The 15,919-nt window shown below is 34.5% G+C and overlaps 2 protein-coding genes across 2 annotated transcripts; one reads left to right on the top strand and one right to left on the bottom strand.

Moving 5' to 3' along the window:
* Positions 1 to 511: 511 nt before the first annotated feature.
* On the bottom strand, positions 512 to 682 carry LOC123228439 (dolichyl-diphosphooligosaccharide--protein glycosyltransferase subunit 4A-like). The gene has a single exon (XM_044653873.1). It carries the CDS (start codon positions 680 to 682, stop codon positions 569 to 571), a length of 114 nt encoding a protein of 37 aa, XP_044509808.1. The 3' UTR covers positions 512 to 568.
* Positions 683 to 2,927: 2,245 nt separating this feature from the next.
* On the top strand, positions 2,928 to 5,481 carry LOC123226962 (DNA repair RAD52-like protein 2, chloroplastic). Its single transcript, XM_044651548.1, has 4 exons — positions 2,928 to 3,442; positions 3,545 to 3,582; positions 3,739 to 3,830; positions 5,110 to 5,481. Exons 1-4 carry the CDS (start codon positions 3,108 to 3,110, stop codon positions 5,245 to 5,247), a joined length of 603 nt encoding a protein of 200 aa, XP_044507483.1. The 5' UTR covers positions 2,928 to 3,107; the 3' UTR covers positions 5,248 to 5,481.
* Positions 5,482 to 15,919: the final 10,438 nt, after the last annotated feature.

Here is a 15,919-nt window from a genome sequence, read left to right as displayed (position 1 = left end):
CTGCTTTTTCTGGAAAAGACGGAGGAGATGAGGGAAAAAGGTATAAGTTTCCTTTTTTTTTTTACTTTTCTCTCTTTATATATATATATATATATATATATGACGATCAGCAAGGCCTGTCAAGTCATGGTCCATGTACTCAAAAACCATATAAGTGCTACCTTTGTACTTGTTACCATCTGGCCTCCCTTGCTCATCCCTCTCTGGACCTAGAGAAGTAACAATCTCTTTCAGGTTAATAACATTTTCATGGTAAAGCTTCTTTAGAATCTTAATTTCACGTATGGCACTGATAGGGAACCTTTCTTTCTCATTATCCATATGTATCTTTTTCAAAGCAACAATCTCCCTAGTCTTGATTTCCTTGGCCATGAAAACTTGTCCATAAGTTCCTTTACCAATCTGCTCCAATCTCTCGAAGCAATCAACACTACGAGAACCCCACGCCGGCAGAGGCTCGTCCACATTGAGTTGGCCGAGTGCCGCCATTACCATCTCTCACAGCCACCTAGTCTATGAAACTAACATGGCATCTCTACTGCAAATGGCATCAAAATACTAAATATCCTCAGTTGCCTTCATATTTAGGGTTAGCCATCACATAATGATACGCTATAACCGGTACAAAAATGAAGATGCCAAGAACGTTTGCAATGAAGTCCAACGCCATATCATCAATCATTCTGTAGATTTTGATTACCGCCGGGTACTTTTTAATATATATATATATATATCTTTGTTTTTCTTTTGTAATTGTTTTGTGTATATATATAGATATATATAAACACATATACATTTGAATATATATATTTAAAACTAAAAATATCTCAAAGCAAAGACAAAAGACATAAGACATAAATACCCCTAGAGCGTACTTAAGGGTATTACAACCAACCCGTCTCTATTGGGACAAAATCAAATATATACTTTGTTACCTATGTGAAACTAGAGATTTGAGATTATTTTATTTTGTCAAATCCCTTAAAAATTTTCGTTTGGTTGGATATACAGATATTAATTATCTTTCTAACCCATATAAAACTTGTTTACGAACAAGATATGTTTTTACTTATAATGACACAAAAATATCACGACACTCCACTAAATAGACTTTGATTGCAACATCTTCAAATCATTTAGAGATTTTAACTTTCTATGAAGTCAACCGAGAATGTACATAGTTATAGTATGTCATCCATCATATCTAGAATATATATAGAGTCTTCTTTCCACAATAGACACTTTTTCTATATTGTAGGAAGACAATGCATCATGTATTAACCAAATTAAATGTGGATACATCAAAGAAAACAAAACCAAACATAGCTTATTGAAGTTCTTTTATACTCATGAGCACTAGTAGAGTCAAAAGATTGATGTTAAACAAATACAATCTACTGACAACCTTATAGATTTGTTCACTAAAACATTACCGACATCAATACTTGAAAAATTAGTGCATAATATCGATAAACGACAATTGACAATCAAATTAATTTCATTATAATCAAATGGAGTATTCATTAGTAAGAACACTTATCAAGGGGAGTTAATTGTTTAAGTGTATCATATATTAGACAAAATATGTACTATACTTTTTTTCCCTTCATTAGGTTGTTCCGTTCGGTTTTTTTAGTAAAATTTTTAATGAGATAATTTAAATATGTCTAATTCTACTTTACAAAGTATTAAATAATTGTTTTGTTTTTGTTTTTGTTTTTATTCTATTAGATTTTTTTAATAATATTAATATAATTATTTGTAAATGATGGAAATATAAGGAGTGTTATATACGGTGGGCTTTCTACCATGTATACAAGTTTGAAAACCTTGTGTGAAAGCATTAAATGTGAGATAGACAAGCATGAGAAAGAAGTGGCATAAACATTACATGTGCAAGGTGGGGGCTAGTAAGCTTTTCTTATATAAAGCCCACGCCCCGCCCTACCACCTCCACGCGATCGCACAGCTCTTGATGCTTCACTTCTTTGTTTGATAAAATTCTGCACAACCATTACTTTTACTCTTCCATCTCTCTTCATTCCTTTTGAACTCCGCTTGCGATTCTCTATTTAATTTTTCATTCATCTTCTCAGTGAACTTAAATTTATAACAGATTTGAGGTTTTAGAGGGATAAAAGAATGAATATGTTGAACTGTTCCTTGTCTTTCGCACAGATATGTTAGGGTCCTTCTTAAAAGGAGTGGATACGAATTGGATCCATCTTGAATACTTTTAATTCAAATTTGATTTAAATAAAAAATGATTCAAATTAAATTTGATTCAAGTTTATCAAATCAAAATTAAAACCGATTTGAATTCAATTTGAAAGAAAAATAGTTTAACTCAGTTCAGTTTGAGTTCAATTTAATTTTATAGCTTGAATTAATAATTGAAATTTATGGTTCGATTTGGTTCGAATTCATGATTAAAATTCGTGACTCGAATTTATAGTTTATTGATAAAACGATATTATTTTATCTAAATAATATTCAAAGTTATTGATTTAAGCTATAAATTTGAACCATCAATTCGAACTATGAGTTTAAATTGATTCAAACTGAATCGAGATATAAATTTAAACTATGAATTCAAATTGAACATCTCATAGCTCGAATTCAGTTTAATTTAAAAAATAAGTGAAATCTTCTAACCTCAATCGTTTAAATTTAAATTAAATAAATTTGAATTAAACGAATTCAAATCAATCTGATTTAAACTAAACTAACTTTCTTCACTTAATCTATTCAGATCATATCCAGGCCTCCTTCTTGATGTGGGACACCAACATATTCAATAGTCTAGTTCATTCAACAAAATAGTACGGAGCGGGTGATTTTAGGTTTTTCACGTCAACACAAATTATATTTAATTAAATTAATTGATTTAGAATTATGGTTTTATTTGTCCAAATAACTTTTTTAATTGTTAATGCCAATATAAATACCCAATAAGGTGGCTTTTCCACTCGGAACCAAGTCGCCAATTTTTTAAGAATTCAATTGTAATTGCAGTTGCGTTTTGGTTGAAGATAGACCAACAGCAACCAATTCCTATTGGTTGAATCCTCCTGTTTCCAATTCCTATTGCATTGGCAATTTCAGAAATGGCATTGCAATTGCGTTTGCAAACAAACTCCCAAAACGCCACCGTTTCCCTGCTCCCGAGATCTTCATCATCCTGCCGGATCACTAAGAACCTCGTAAGAGTGAATCAGAGCAGGAGAATCAGATGGTCAGGATTTGCTTACTGCAGTGGAAGCGCCAACGCCAATGGAAGTGAAAATAGTCAGACTAGCAAGAAAGGAGTCCCAAATTCCAACTATGTGGTGCCGCTCAACAATTCTTCCTCTATCACTCGTCCTCTAGCAGAAATTCTACGAGATCTTAATAAGAGGATCCCCGATAACGTCATCAGTCCTCTTCATAAGTCCATTCCTTGGTAGAAATGTTATCTTTAATGATGTCTTGATTCATGTTTTTGTCTGATCCAACCTAATTTGATTTATCTATTTATTTATTTATTTTTGGTTTTGATTTGCAGGTATCATGCTAATAGGATGTTGAGTTTCTATGCCCCTGGTTTGTGCTTCTTTCTCTCAACATTATATTACTGTTCAAGATCAACCAATAACATTCAAAATAATTATGTAGAAGGATACACTGAAATCAGTCCTTTCTATGGAAGTGAATTTGTTTCTAGGATTGGTTATTAACAGCTATAGCTTTGTGGCTCAGGATGGTGTGGAGAAGTGCGAGATGTGATCTTCTCTGACAATGGTAATGTCACTGTTGTGTACCGACTCACTGTCAGAGGATCCGATGGAGAGGTCTTCTTCTTACTCTGAATCATTCATTTAATGCCATGTAACTCTACTGCATTATCATAGATGAGAAAGTTTAATAGTCATTCATAGATTTGATGTCTTGTTAGCTGCTGTGAGATTTTCAGAATTTTTGCAAGAATTAATGAATCAATATCACCACTCAAATCAACCAGCTACAAAGCACTAATAGTTCATATATTTTTAATGTTAATCTGACCTGTTAATTGTTTGCACCTCTTTGCTTGATATCTAGATACTCTCATGTACTTAATCCTTTTTTTTTTTTTACCCCAAGTCACTTAATATTTATAAGGGGAGCTTAAAACTATAAAAATCAAAGCAATTCATTGTTCCCTGAAAAATCTACAAGTCCTCCTTTTTCTTATTTGTTCTCTATTTAGGCAATTTGGAAATTTTAATTTTGATAAATTAGACATTTTATCTCTGCCCAGTTAAGACAGAAATTGAATGTTTCATTCTACTAATTTATCTCAAGGCATAGGACTAATATAAAGATTTTATGACAATCTGGCCTATTAAATGTGTGCACAATAATCATATGCCCAAAAAAAGTATCCCAAATGCTGCAATAATTGAATTGACTAAGCTATATAAATAATTGGATGTGATAAATGACACAACTGTATCAGATGAGTTGTTAAATCATTTGCCATGTAAACTTAGGTATGTTACTTTCCAAGTATAGCATTGTGCGATGTCTAATATAATTGTGCTAACAATAACGAACAATTTATTTGAGTACAGAATTAGAATTTTGACTACAATACATCGACGTTAGGCACTTTACCAGAATTTGTGAGATAATCATTTCAAGTGAATTAATCTATTTTTTTCTTCATTGAAAGTACAATATGTAGAGGTTGTGATATTGATTTGTGTATTTTTCAAATGAAGCATGTCTTAGCTAGTAGTTCATGTTGTTATACTAAGATTACTGCTGCTCTATATAAGTATATTTCATCACAGTACCTATTATGGTGATTTGTATAACCATGTCCCATGGAGAGTGTAATTCCCTTGATTTGTGAATCTTGCCTGAGAGTTCAGGTCTTTGGTTACCCTTTGGTTATGCATCTATTTGAGTGACTTTTTCCCTTGTTATCAGGACTAATCAAAGGAATAGGCTTTTCGTGAAATTACAAAAAATTCAACTTGTATTCTTTCAGATTTAGCTTATTTGATGTTCAAGACTTCCTTGTGTGGTGTAAACTAAACGCGTGATTGATTCATCTTTATATTTTGACGGCGTATGCTGTTACAGGCACACCGTGAGTCAACTGGCACAGTATCTTCAAGTGACAGTGACATTGTAGACCCAGTCGCTTCAGCGGAGGAAGTTGCTTTCTGCAGAGCTTGTGCTCGGTTTGGTCTCGGCTTGTATCTTTATCATGAAGAATAGATACTATAGACAATGAGGAGGTTGACTTCCTCAGAATATATCTAGTTGTTTTACTTTGAGAAATGTCTCCACGAACTATATGTAGTTGCTTGTGTACTTAGATTAGAAATTTATCCTTGAGACTTGTTCCTTGTTTACTTGGATGAGAAATTTGTGTTGTTGAGAACTCAGAGCCATAATCAATGTAAACATTTTCCAGCTGATGTATCTATGTAAGTATTTACAACTTATCAAGTTTGGTTTTTAGAAAAATAAGCCTTTTTTTGGTGCTTTTATGATAGTCAGAGCCGTCTTTTTATTGTTGTGTGGAAGTGGAGCTGAATTTCTCACCACACAAATTGTTGAAAGACTCAGTGGGTCTGTGGGGAAACTGCAATCACCTGGAATGACCTAGACAGCCCTGTACACTTGTGGAGTAGCATTATGTTCACAAACAATTTACACAAATTTGTACACCAATAATAATTTATCACTATGTAATCAGGGGTTATTTTATCTTTAATTCAAAATCACTTAATCATAAAAAAAACTACAATTCAGAGGGTAGTGCAGTTTATTGTAGTACTATTTTATCCATTCAATAAGCATCCCATTTGGGAAACCTAGTGCAAACATGTAATATTCAAGCTTAACAAAAAGTATCATACTACCATTTGATAACACCACTTTTAAATAACTGAAAACACATTACAGAGAGAGAAGTTAAAAAAAATAATTTGAAAAAGAACATTACAAGATCAAGATGTCAAATTTTATAAAATAACAAAATTCAAACACGAATGGAAAACAAGGAAATCTTAGTAGAAACAAGCAAATGTTCATCACATAAATAACTAAAAAAAAATTGAGGTAATAAATAGGTAGAGATTAAGCATACAAGTCGGCTAGTTTCTTCTAGTTCAGGAGTGAAATCTTCTCTTCCTTTTACTAAGTACATGTACAAAGGAGGGAGCTGCTCAACAAAAGGAAAAACTTGCTTCATGATGGGAAGGCTAAGGTTTTGCATATGTTTTACAATCATTTTGTTAGAGCTCGAGTGTATGTGAAGAACAAGAGAGGAAAAAGAAATGCAAACTCAAGTTAATAGGATGTGAAGATGACAAATGACACCATTAATACTAACATAGGTGGATATGTTGTGAAAGTAGCATATGGCAACACTTCAAAAATTACACTAGCAGCAAACGAACAACAAGAAAATAGGGACATGCAGGAAAATGAGGGAACCATGAAGATATTGTATCCTAAGTTGGTGCAACAAGATTAGGAGAGCAGCATCAATAGGCAAAGAAAAAAGGACCTGGAGAGTATGGAGAAGGCAAAGAAGAAAATTGTGAAAGAAGGAAATTGAGGAGAGAGCCAACCTCTTGAAAGCTGGAGTGGACTTTAAGAGTGGCAACTAGGTTTAGTTCACCTTTTGTACCATTGTCCCTAGAGATTCAAGTTGTTGAATATGCTTTGGTTTAATCTTTCTTTTGTTATGAATATTAAGAAGGCAATGTATATGTATAAACCTCATGGCTATATTTCCGTAGCATAATCAATACAATTGAAGTTTATTGTCTTAGTGTTATTACAAAATCATATTGTTACATTGACATAATTCAACCATTGAAACTTATCCTTACAATAGTTTACAAGCTTTTGCAGATTTCTACTTCTAGGAACAAGGTCAGTTGGTTAATCTAACAAGAGCATTCTCTAGGTACTTATCAATTGATATCATAGCATGATAAGGATGAAGAACCGAGTGGAAGAGCTTTAGAAGGAAATGTCAGTGGTTCACAATAAAATAACAAATATGGGTAGTCGACTAGAAGATATGAACAAAGAAGTAAAAGAGAAGATAAGTGATACCCAAGCTAGGTTGGAATGTCTAGAGAGCATTATGGAGGTTATAAAGAGGTAACTCCAGGATCTTAAAAGGGTTAAGGTCGCAAAAGATGGTGGTGACAAAAGGAAAACATTGATGAACCTTGGACTATCCTCATTTCAGACCTTGGGTTAGAATAATACAACACTTGTTGAAAGGGAACCAACTCTAACCCATCATCTCTGCCAATAAGGATATAGGAAATAGTAGAAGATGAGGAAACGATTAAGAACAAAAGAAGGTTAGGTTATTACTGGAGATGAGTTTGCAAGGATGTTCAGTTCTGCCAATTAGACTTGTCGTTTTTTGATAGGGAACATATTTTAGAATGGTTGGAGAAAGCTGAATGATATTTTGATATCAATAGAATATCGAAGTTGGAAAGACTTACAACAGTAGGGGTTGTGTATGGGAGGAGTGACATTTCATTGGTTTTGATAGAATAAGAGAAGGTAACCATTCTTCGGTTGGGAAGAATTCCAAAATTTAACCCTCAAATGCTTTAGACTAGACGAACAGATAACTTAGGAAGAGTTGTTCTCCATTTGCCTAATCAATTTGGTTCATGAGCATAGATGCCAGTTTGAGCTATAATTGACAAAAGTTGAAGAGTTATTGGATAATATACTAACGGTGATATTTATGAATGGGTTACTGATGAACTTAGGGAGAAGGTGAGGTTGTTTCAGTCAACATCACTAGAGGAGACGATAGAGAGAGTGCAGGAAATCGAAACAAAAAATACGTTGATAGAGAATGAATCAAAGGTTCGATCTGAGAAATCTTTCCCCAAGGCCTTATACACCGTGGCCCAACATCCTTCTTCCCTAAACACAAACCTAATTGTTGTGTTTAAGAGCCTATTACAACATCTAAATACTTGGCCCAATACCCAATACTCAATACAATTTCAATCGAACAAACAACTCAACTAATCAACCAAACCACCCAATAACTAACCCACCAACGACCCAAACACATTGCCTAGATCACCTTCCCTTAAACCATTGCCTCTTTAGCCAAAATAGAGCAAACAATGTGCTCCCTTACACGAATGTTGTGTCTTCAATTAGGGTTCCAAACATTTCATCATGTCATCCTCTAACCAATAAAAAGACAGTAATTCTTGATGATTATTTGACAAAGAATATTGTTCCGAGAATGAGAAAGGGTTATGTTTCAAATATGATAAGAAATACACTTTAGGGATATTGGTGCCAATTTTGATAGCTCTAAGTGAGGATTGCCTGCGAAGATGAGACATGGGAAGATGAAGAAGAGGGGGTAGTGGAAGAAGTGATCAAAGGTAAAAAGTTGGAAGTGAGTTTAAACTCCAGCTCAGTAGTGGGAATTGACTCTCTAAAGACAATGAAGTTCATCAGAATAGTAAAGGAAAAAAATGTTAGTACTACTAGACATCAAAACGATGCACAATTTCATCTCAGACAAATGATGACCAAGCTACAAATTCCTATTAGGCCCACTAACTTTGTTATGGTGTTGAGGGATCACAGAAAGGTGAAATAAGTAGAGAGAAATTAAAGAGTGGTTGATTGTCTAGGGGGTCCAGATAGTTGAAAAAATTTTTCCTTTTAGATTGAGTGAGTGGATGTAATACTCAACATTGAGTGGTTAAGTCAATTAGGAGAGGTGACATCGAATTAGGAAAAACAGAAAATAAGGTTTGAGTGGGAAGGACAAAAAGTAAAGATAAAGAAGGGTGTTCTGTTGTTTAAGTTGGAGTCATCAATAAGGATTTTACTAAAGCTTGTCACACATAGGGGCGATGGTTTTTCTTAAAATCAAGGGATGAAAAAGAGACATTTAAGATCGAAGTTGAAGAGATTCCATTTGATTTAATGCCTTTATTGAATGAATTTGAAGACATATTTAAGGAGCCCCACGACTTACCTCTAAAAATAAAGTAAGACTATGTCATCTGGTTAGTGGAATGAGCACAACCACCCAACTTAAGACTCTATTGTTGCTCACATTTTCAAAAGAATGTGATAAAAATAATCATGAAAGAGATGTTGATGGCGAGAATAAAATGATCTAACATGAGTCCATATTCAAGCCTAGTATTGTTGATAAGAAAGAAGGATGAAAGTTAGAGGTTTTGTGTTGACTACAGGACATTGAACTGTCTCATTATACCTGATAAATTTTTTATTTCGATGATAAATGAGCTCCTCAATAAGTTGGTAGGCATCAAAATTTTCAATAAATTGGATCTATGATCGAGATATCATCAAATTCGAATTAAGAAAACTAATGTGAAAAGACAACTTTTTGAATGCACAATAATCACTGTGAATTTTTAGTGATGCTATTTGGCTTATCAAACTAACTAACAACCTTTCAAAGTTTGATGAACAATATATTCGACTTATTCTCAAGGAAGTTTGTGTTAGCTATTTTTTTTTTTTAAATGACATATTGGTATATAGTAAAAGGTTTAGTAACCACCTATGACATTTATAGAAGGTGTTGGAACTATTGCAAACTCACCATCTTGTGGTTTATAAGAAAAAATGTCAGTTTGATCTAGATAGAATTAATTACTTAGGTTGCATTGTGTTGAAAAAGGGAGTCAAAGCTGATCCCCAAAAAATCAATGATATGCAAAGTTAGCCAACTCTACAAGACCTGCGAGACTTGAGGGGTTTCTTGGGTCTCATAAAATATTATCGAAGGTTTGTGTGTGGGCATGAAAAAATTGCAAAACCTTTGACTAATTTGTTAAAGAAAAATTCTTTCTGGTGGAGCAGCAAAGCATAAGGGGTGTTCAAAGCTCTTAAAGGGGTCATGGTAACTATATCATTTCTAGTGATGTCTAACTTCTCAAAGGAATTTATAATCAAGACTAATGCATCCAAATCGAGGTTGGGGGCTATCCTCATGCAAGTTAGGAGACATATGGCGTATCTAAGTAAGATATTATCACCTTGGAACAAGGAGAAATCAATTTACGAACATGAACTAATGATGATCGTTATGGAACTTTTAAAATAGTGTCACTATTTGTTGGGTCGCCACTTCCAAGTGAGAACGGACAACGAAGCCTTAAGTTTTTGATTGAACAAAAATAATGAGACTTGAGTAGCAAAAATTATTGGTAAAAATGTAAGGATTTGACTTCAACAGTGTCTATCGACTCAAGTGTGAAAATAAGGCAGTTGATGAGTTATTAGGATCACCGAGTGATGAAAATAAATTAAAGGCTATGCCAACTATTGCCCTAATTGGCATTAATGAAATATAGGAAGAAGTGACGAGAGATGATATGTTACGATAGATTATGCAAGACCTGCTTAGAGATGGGTATCTTATTGTTGTTTGTCACACTTATACAACAAGGGATGTTGCATGTATCTTTATTAGAAAGATAGTAAGGCTCTATAATTTTCCCTACACCATAGTCTCGAATTGAGACTATATCTTCATGAGCAGCTTTTGGTTTGAATTATTTAAAGCCTCAAGGATAACACTCAAATTTAGCTTAGCTTATCACCCTCAAACCAATAGACAAACCAAAGCTTACAGACCTACCTTAGATGTTTTTGCTTTGAATAGCAAAAAACTTAGCCAAATTGGTTACCATGGGTAGAATATTAGTACAACACCATATTTAATGGCTTAGCGGGTATGTCACTATCCAAAGTGGTATATGAGCGGGACCCCCTGCCATTTTTAAGGTTGGTGGAAGAGTCAATAAAAACAGATGAGATAGATGTGATGATCAAATAACAAAATAACGTCTTGGATAGATTAAAAGGAAATCTCCGTGCTACCTAGGAAAGGATGAAGAGAATGGCAAAAAAAAAAATATAAGAGAAATGGATTTAATGGTGGGGGATTAAGACTTTTTGAAGTTGCAACCTTATAGATTTCGGTTCTTGATTGAAGGCCAAACGAAAAACTAAACCCTTGCTTTTATGAACCATTCGAAATAGATGAAAAGATAGAATAGGTTGTATACAGATTGAAGTTTCCTAAAACAACAAAGATTCACTCCGGTTTTCATGTTTCACAACTGAAGAAATGCATAAGACCTTCAGTGACTAGCTTACCTTTTCCATGTTGTTTGAATAAAGAGAGTTAGAAGCACAACCTAAAAAGGTGTCAAATTTTTAGTATTTACAGTAAGGAGATCTAGAATTTCTTGTTAAGTGACATGGCCTAAAAATTGTGAAAACTCTTGGGAGCTATACAAGAACTTAATTTAGACTTTTCCACACTTGCACCTTAAGGACAAAATGCCCTTGGATAGGAAGGGTAATGTTAGAGTTTAGATATACATGAAAAAGAAGAAATACAAACTCAAGTGAACAAGATGTGAAGATGATAAGTGACACCATTAATAATAATATAGGTGGACAAGTTATGAAAGTAACAGATGGCAACACTCTAGAAATTACACAAGCAGTAGATCAACAAGAAGAAAATAGAGACATGTAGAAAATCTAAGGAACCATGAAGATATTGTATGCTGAGTTAGTGCAACAAAATTGGGAGAGCAACAATAATAAGTAATGAAAAAAGGACCTAGAAAAGGTAAAGAAGAAAATTGTAAAAGAAGGAAACTGAGGAGAAAGCCAACTTCTCAAAAGCTAGAATGGATTTTGAGAATGGCAACTAGGTTTAGTTCACCTTTTGTATTTTGCTTCTATTTATGATTCATGTCACTGTTCTTAGAGATTTTGTTAGGTACAACGTTTACGTAAGGAAAAAGAAAAGAGGAAAGGTTCAAAGGTACAGAGCCAATCTGCTAGAAGCTATAGGTGTTCAGTAACTAATAGGAAAGAAACATATAAGCAGTAACCTACCACCAAAGGATAAAGCAGAGAGCAAACAACAACATGTAAGGTGGGGTCCACAAAAACTTATGAAATTAGAGAAGCTGCTCGTGTAAGGTGGAACCACTATGGTTGCCAAGAAAAGAGGATACCAAGGAAGAGAAGGAAAAAGATAGGCAAGAAGAAATCAGAAGAATAACAAGGAAAGGATAAGTCCAACTCTTGATACTGAAAATGAGTCATTTCAGTTGAGATGTTATAAGGGAGTTATGTTTTGTTGATGTTTTACTGGGAATCTTGTAATTAGGCCTAGTTGAGAATTTAGTATTATGTCCATTGCAGGAAACCTTGTATTTAAGTCTTTTGCTGAAAATATTATATTTTTCCTTTTTTTTTGGTCAATTGAAAGCTTATGTAACATAATTATAGAATTACTTATGGTATTATTAATCAAAGAAATTTAATATAAAGATTTTTTTTAATTATATGTGTCACTAAATACAATTGCAATATTTGGACTATATTCATCTGATGCCTTTTTGCTTGACTGGAGCTCTTGAAGAAGATCTTAGAACTGAGAGGAGAGACCATTTAACAAAACATCTAAAGCAATACACCCAGGTCTGTATCTCCTAGTATCAAAGCCATAACAAAGATAAAAGCTCGAGTAGAGTCGTTGGAGGCAGAAATGTTAGTAGTAAAAAAGGGAATGGATGAGATGAAACAACAAGTGGGGGAAATGAATTCCAAAGTAAGCAACATAAGGGTGAACATGGAAGCCATTGAGTATTTACGTGACCTAAGAAAAGCAACCCTAGTAAAAGAAGGAAATGACAAGGGTAAGGCTCTGATGCATTCAGAACCCTTCCCTTCATATTCACCACTAGTGGGAACCGTTGTTACCACCTTCAAAGAAAGTCAAAGGTAACAGGGGGGAAGAATAAACCTAAGAGCACTAAGAGAGGAGGATACATTTGAAGGAAATAAATGGGACCTCTAATACTACTGATAAGAACTGTCATTGTTTAATTGAGAGAAAGTTTTAGATTAGGTATCGAAGGTGGAACGTTATTTTCAAATCAACCTTTTAACGGAAAGAGAGAAGTTAATCATGGCAGGGATATGTATGGATGGAGAAGTTTTGCATTAGCTGTAATGAAGAGAAAAAAGGCAACAATTTACAAGCTGGGATGAGTTCAAAAGTGAAATCTTTATACGATTTAAACTAGACGATTATTGGATGCCTTATGAGGAATTGTTGGCCTTCTAACAAACTACCGTAGTGTAGGCATTTAAGAGTCAATTCAAACTCCTATCAGCAACCTTCAAAAGACTAACAAAAGAAACCCTGACGGTGGTATTCATGAATAGTCTATTGGAGAAGATTTGGATAAAGGTTAAAATGTTTTTTTCTTGGATGTTAGAAGAAGTGATGTCACACACCAGGCAGGTGGAGAAGAAGAACCTCATTATTGATAGCAAACTAGAGCCTCGACTTGAGAAAGCCCACCTAAAGAACCCAACCTATTTCACCAATTTCTCACAAGCCAACTCAACAACTCATACTTTCTAGCCCAAAACCATTAACACTTCCTTCTATAGCCCAAACCCACAACCTCGTGGATCCTCCAACCCATGATCCGTTAATGCACCCAACTCGTATCTGTCTCAAACTTAAATCCATCCACCTTCTTTCACTTGACCAATAACCTATACTAACACCCCGACAACCTTAAACTTTTTTAGGGCTTTAACAACAACCAATGTCTCATAATCACTACTTAGAAGAAACAGTAGTTTTTGATGATTGTCTAACGTAAAGTATAGTTCCAATGTTGAAAAAAGATTATATTTTCGGTGTAAGGAGAAGTTCGTTCTTGGTCATAAGTATTGTTTCAGGTAAATGCGAGTTATGATCTGTGATGAGGAAGGAACAAAGGACGATGACACCTTGATGGAAGAGGAAATGCTAACGAAAGATAAAAAGATGAAAGCTTGTCTGAACTCTATCACAGTGGTAGGATGTAGCTCACAAAAAAACATGAAACTCGTAGGTTAGTTGCATGAAAGAAAGGTAGCAATCTTATTAGATAGCAGAGCGATGCACAACTTTATTTCAAAAAAATTGGTATAGATTCTAACACTTCTGATGAGCTCTACTCATTTTGCTGTGACATTCAAGGATGACAGAAAGATCAGAAGAGTCGGGAAATGCAAAAACTTAGCTCTATCATTCCAAGGTATTACCATCATTCGAGATTTTTTTTCATTTCGTTTAGGAGGTTGACGTAATATTAGGAATTGACTAGTTGAGTTGTCTTAGGTAACTGAAGGTAAATTGGCAAAATCAAACGATATATTTCAAGTGGAGTGGAAAACTAGTTGAAATTAAAAGAGATATGAGATTCACTAGGTTGAAGGCTTCTTTTAAAGTGTTAGCGGAATCGGTTGTTGAGGGTGAAAAGGGGTTTTGGATTAAGCCACAAGAGAAAACAAAAAAAGCAAAAAATGGAGAAAATATACCAAAAATCACAAGCTTGTTAGTAGAGTTTGAAACATTATTTTGGGAACCTCACAACCACTTAACCTGAGACCATATCGATACCCTTATTTTCAGAAGAATGAGATTGAAAAGATAGTGCAAGAAATATTCTCGACAAGAATCATACAACCTAGCGTTAGTTCATCCTCAAGCCTCGGAATATTGGTGAGAAAAAATGTGAAAGTTAGAGATTTTCCGTCGAATATCAAACATTAAACAACATCACCATTTCGGATACATTTTTTATTCTGACAATTAATGAGCTTCTGGACAAGTTGGTAGGAGCCAAAATATTTAGGAAATTAGACCTTAAGTCGAGATACCACCAAATTTAAGAGTAGAGGATATCAAAAAAATAGCCTTTCAAACACATGAAGACCATTACGAGTTCAAGGTTATGCCTTTTAGATTAACCAATGCACCAACCACCTTCCAACATTTAATGAATGATATATTTTAGTTGTATCTATGCAAATTCGTTTTGGTGTTCTTTGATGATATCTTAATTTATAGTTAGGAATTTGAAAAGGCCAAATGACTATTTCCCACCCAAGGTATGTTGCAATCTCAAGTTTCCATCCTTTAACTATGGAAATACAAAAAACCCACCTATGAGCAGTTAAAATTAATGGTGGTAAGGGTAAAATCATCATTTTTCTCTATAATATTAAAAATAAACTAAAATAGAATCCCTTTTTGCCCCTCTAAACTTTAAAAACTATTTTTTCCCCCAGCCTAAGTTTTAAAAAATGACAGTTTCACCCTAGGGTTTCCTTTTGAAATCTCTAGTGACATCTCCGGCTCCATTACCGACGGCCTCTCCCTCCCAAAGCACCCTCTCCTTTCGACGATCTCTTTCCTCCCATTTGAACACCCAATTGGTGTCGGAGAAGCCGTGGAAGACTAAGTTTCGTCTTCCCAGACAAAGAAGAGACAACTCGTCATCCTCTGGGAAGATGAGTTGTTTTCATCTGGGAAGATGATTTCTCTTCCCAGACGACGTCTCTCGGTGTCAGATGGATTGGGGTGGCGTTAAGCGGGGTTGTCGGTGAAAGAGAAACCGTCAGAAGGGAGAGACGGCTGGCGATGGCGTCGGAGAAAGTGAAGGGGATTGGAAACTTAATTCTAGGGGGGGAAAATGCAATCTTTTCAAACTTAGCTTAGGGAAAAAATGTTAGTTTTTGAACTTTTAGGGGGGAAAATGAGATTAAATTTTCAGGGGTTAGGGTTCTGTTACATTTAACCGGCCATAGGTGGGTGTTTGATATTATCAAAGTTAAAGGATAGAAACTTAAGATTGCAGCATACCTTGAGTGGGAAATAGTCGTTTGGCCATTTGAAAACCATTTATTACATTTGAGGATTGTATTAAATCTTTTGTAGGATCATTAACTAGTGTTGAATAAGAAAAAGTGCTCTTTTGGGTAGGATTGAATTGAGTACCTCAGGCACGTAATA

This window comes from Mangifera indica, chromosome 10 (genome assembly GCF_011075055.1).
Source record: "Mangifera indica cultivar Alphonso chromosome 10, CATAS_Mindica_2.1, whole genome shotgun sequence".
Taxonomy (NCBI): Eukaryota; Viridiplantae; Streptophyta; class Magnoliopsida; order Sapindales; family Anacardiaceae; genus Mangifera; species Mangifera indica.
The sequence above is the reverse complement of the archived record's forward strand: the minus strand, read 5'-3'. Positions and strand labels throughout refer to the sequence as shown.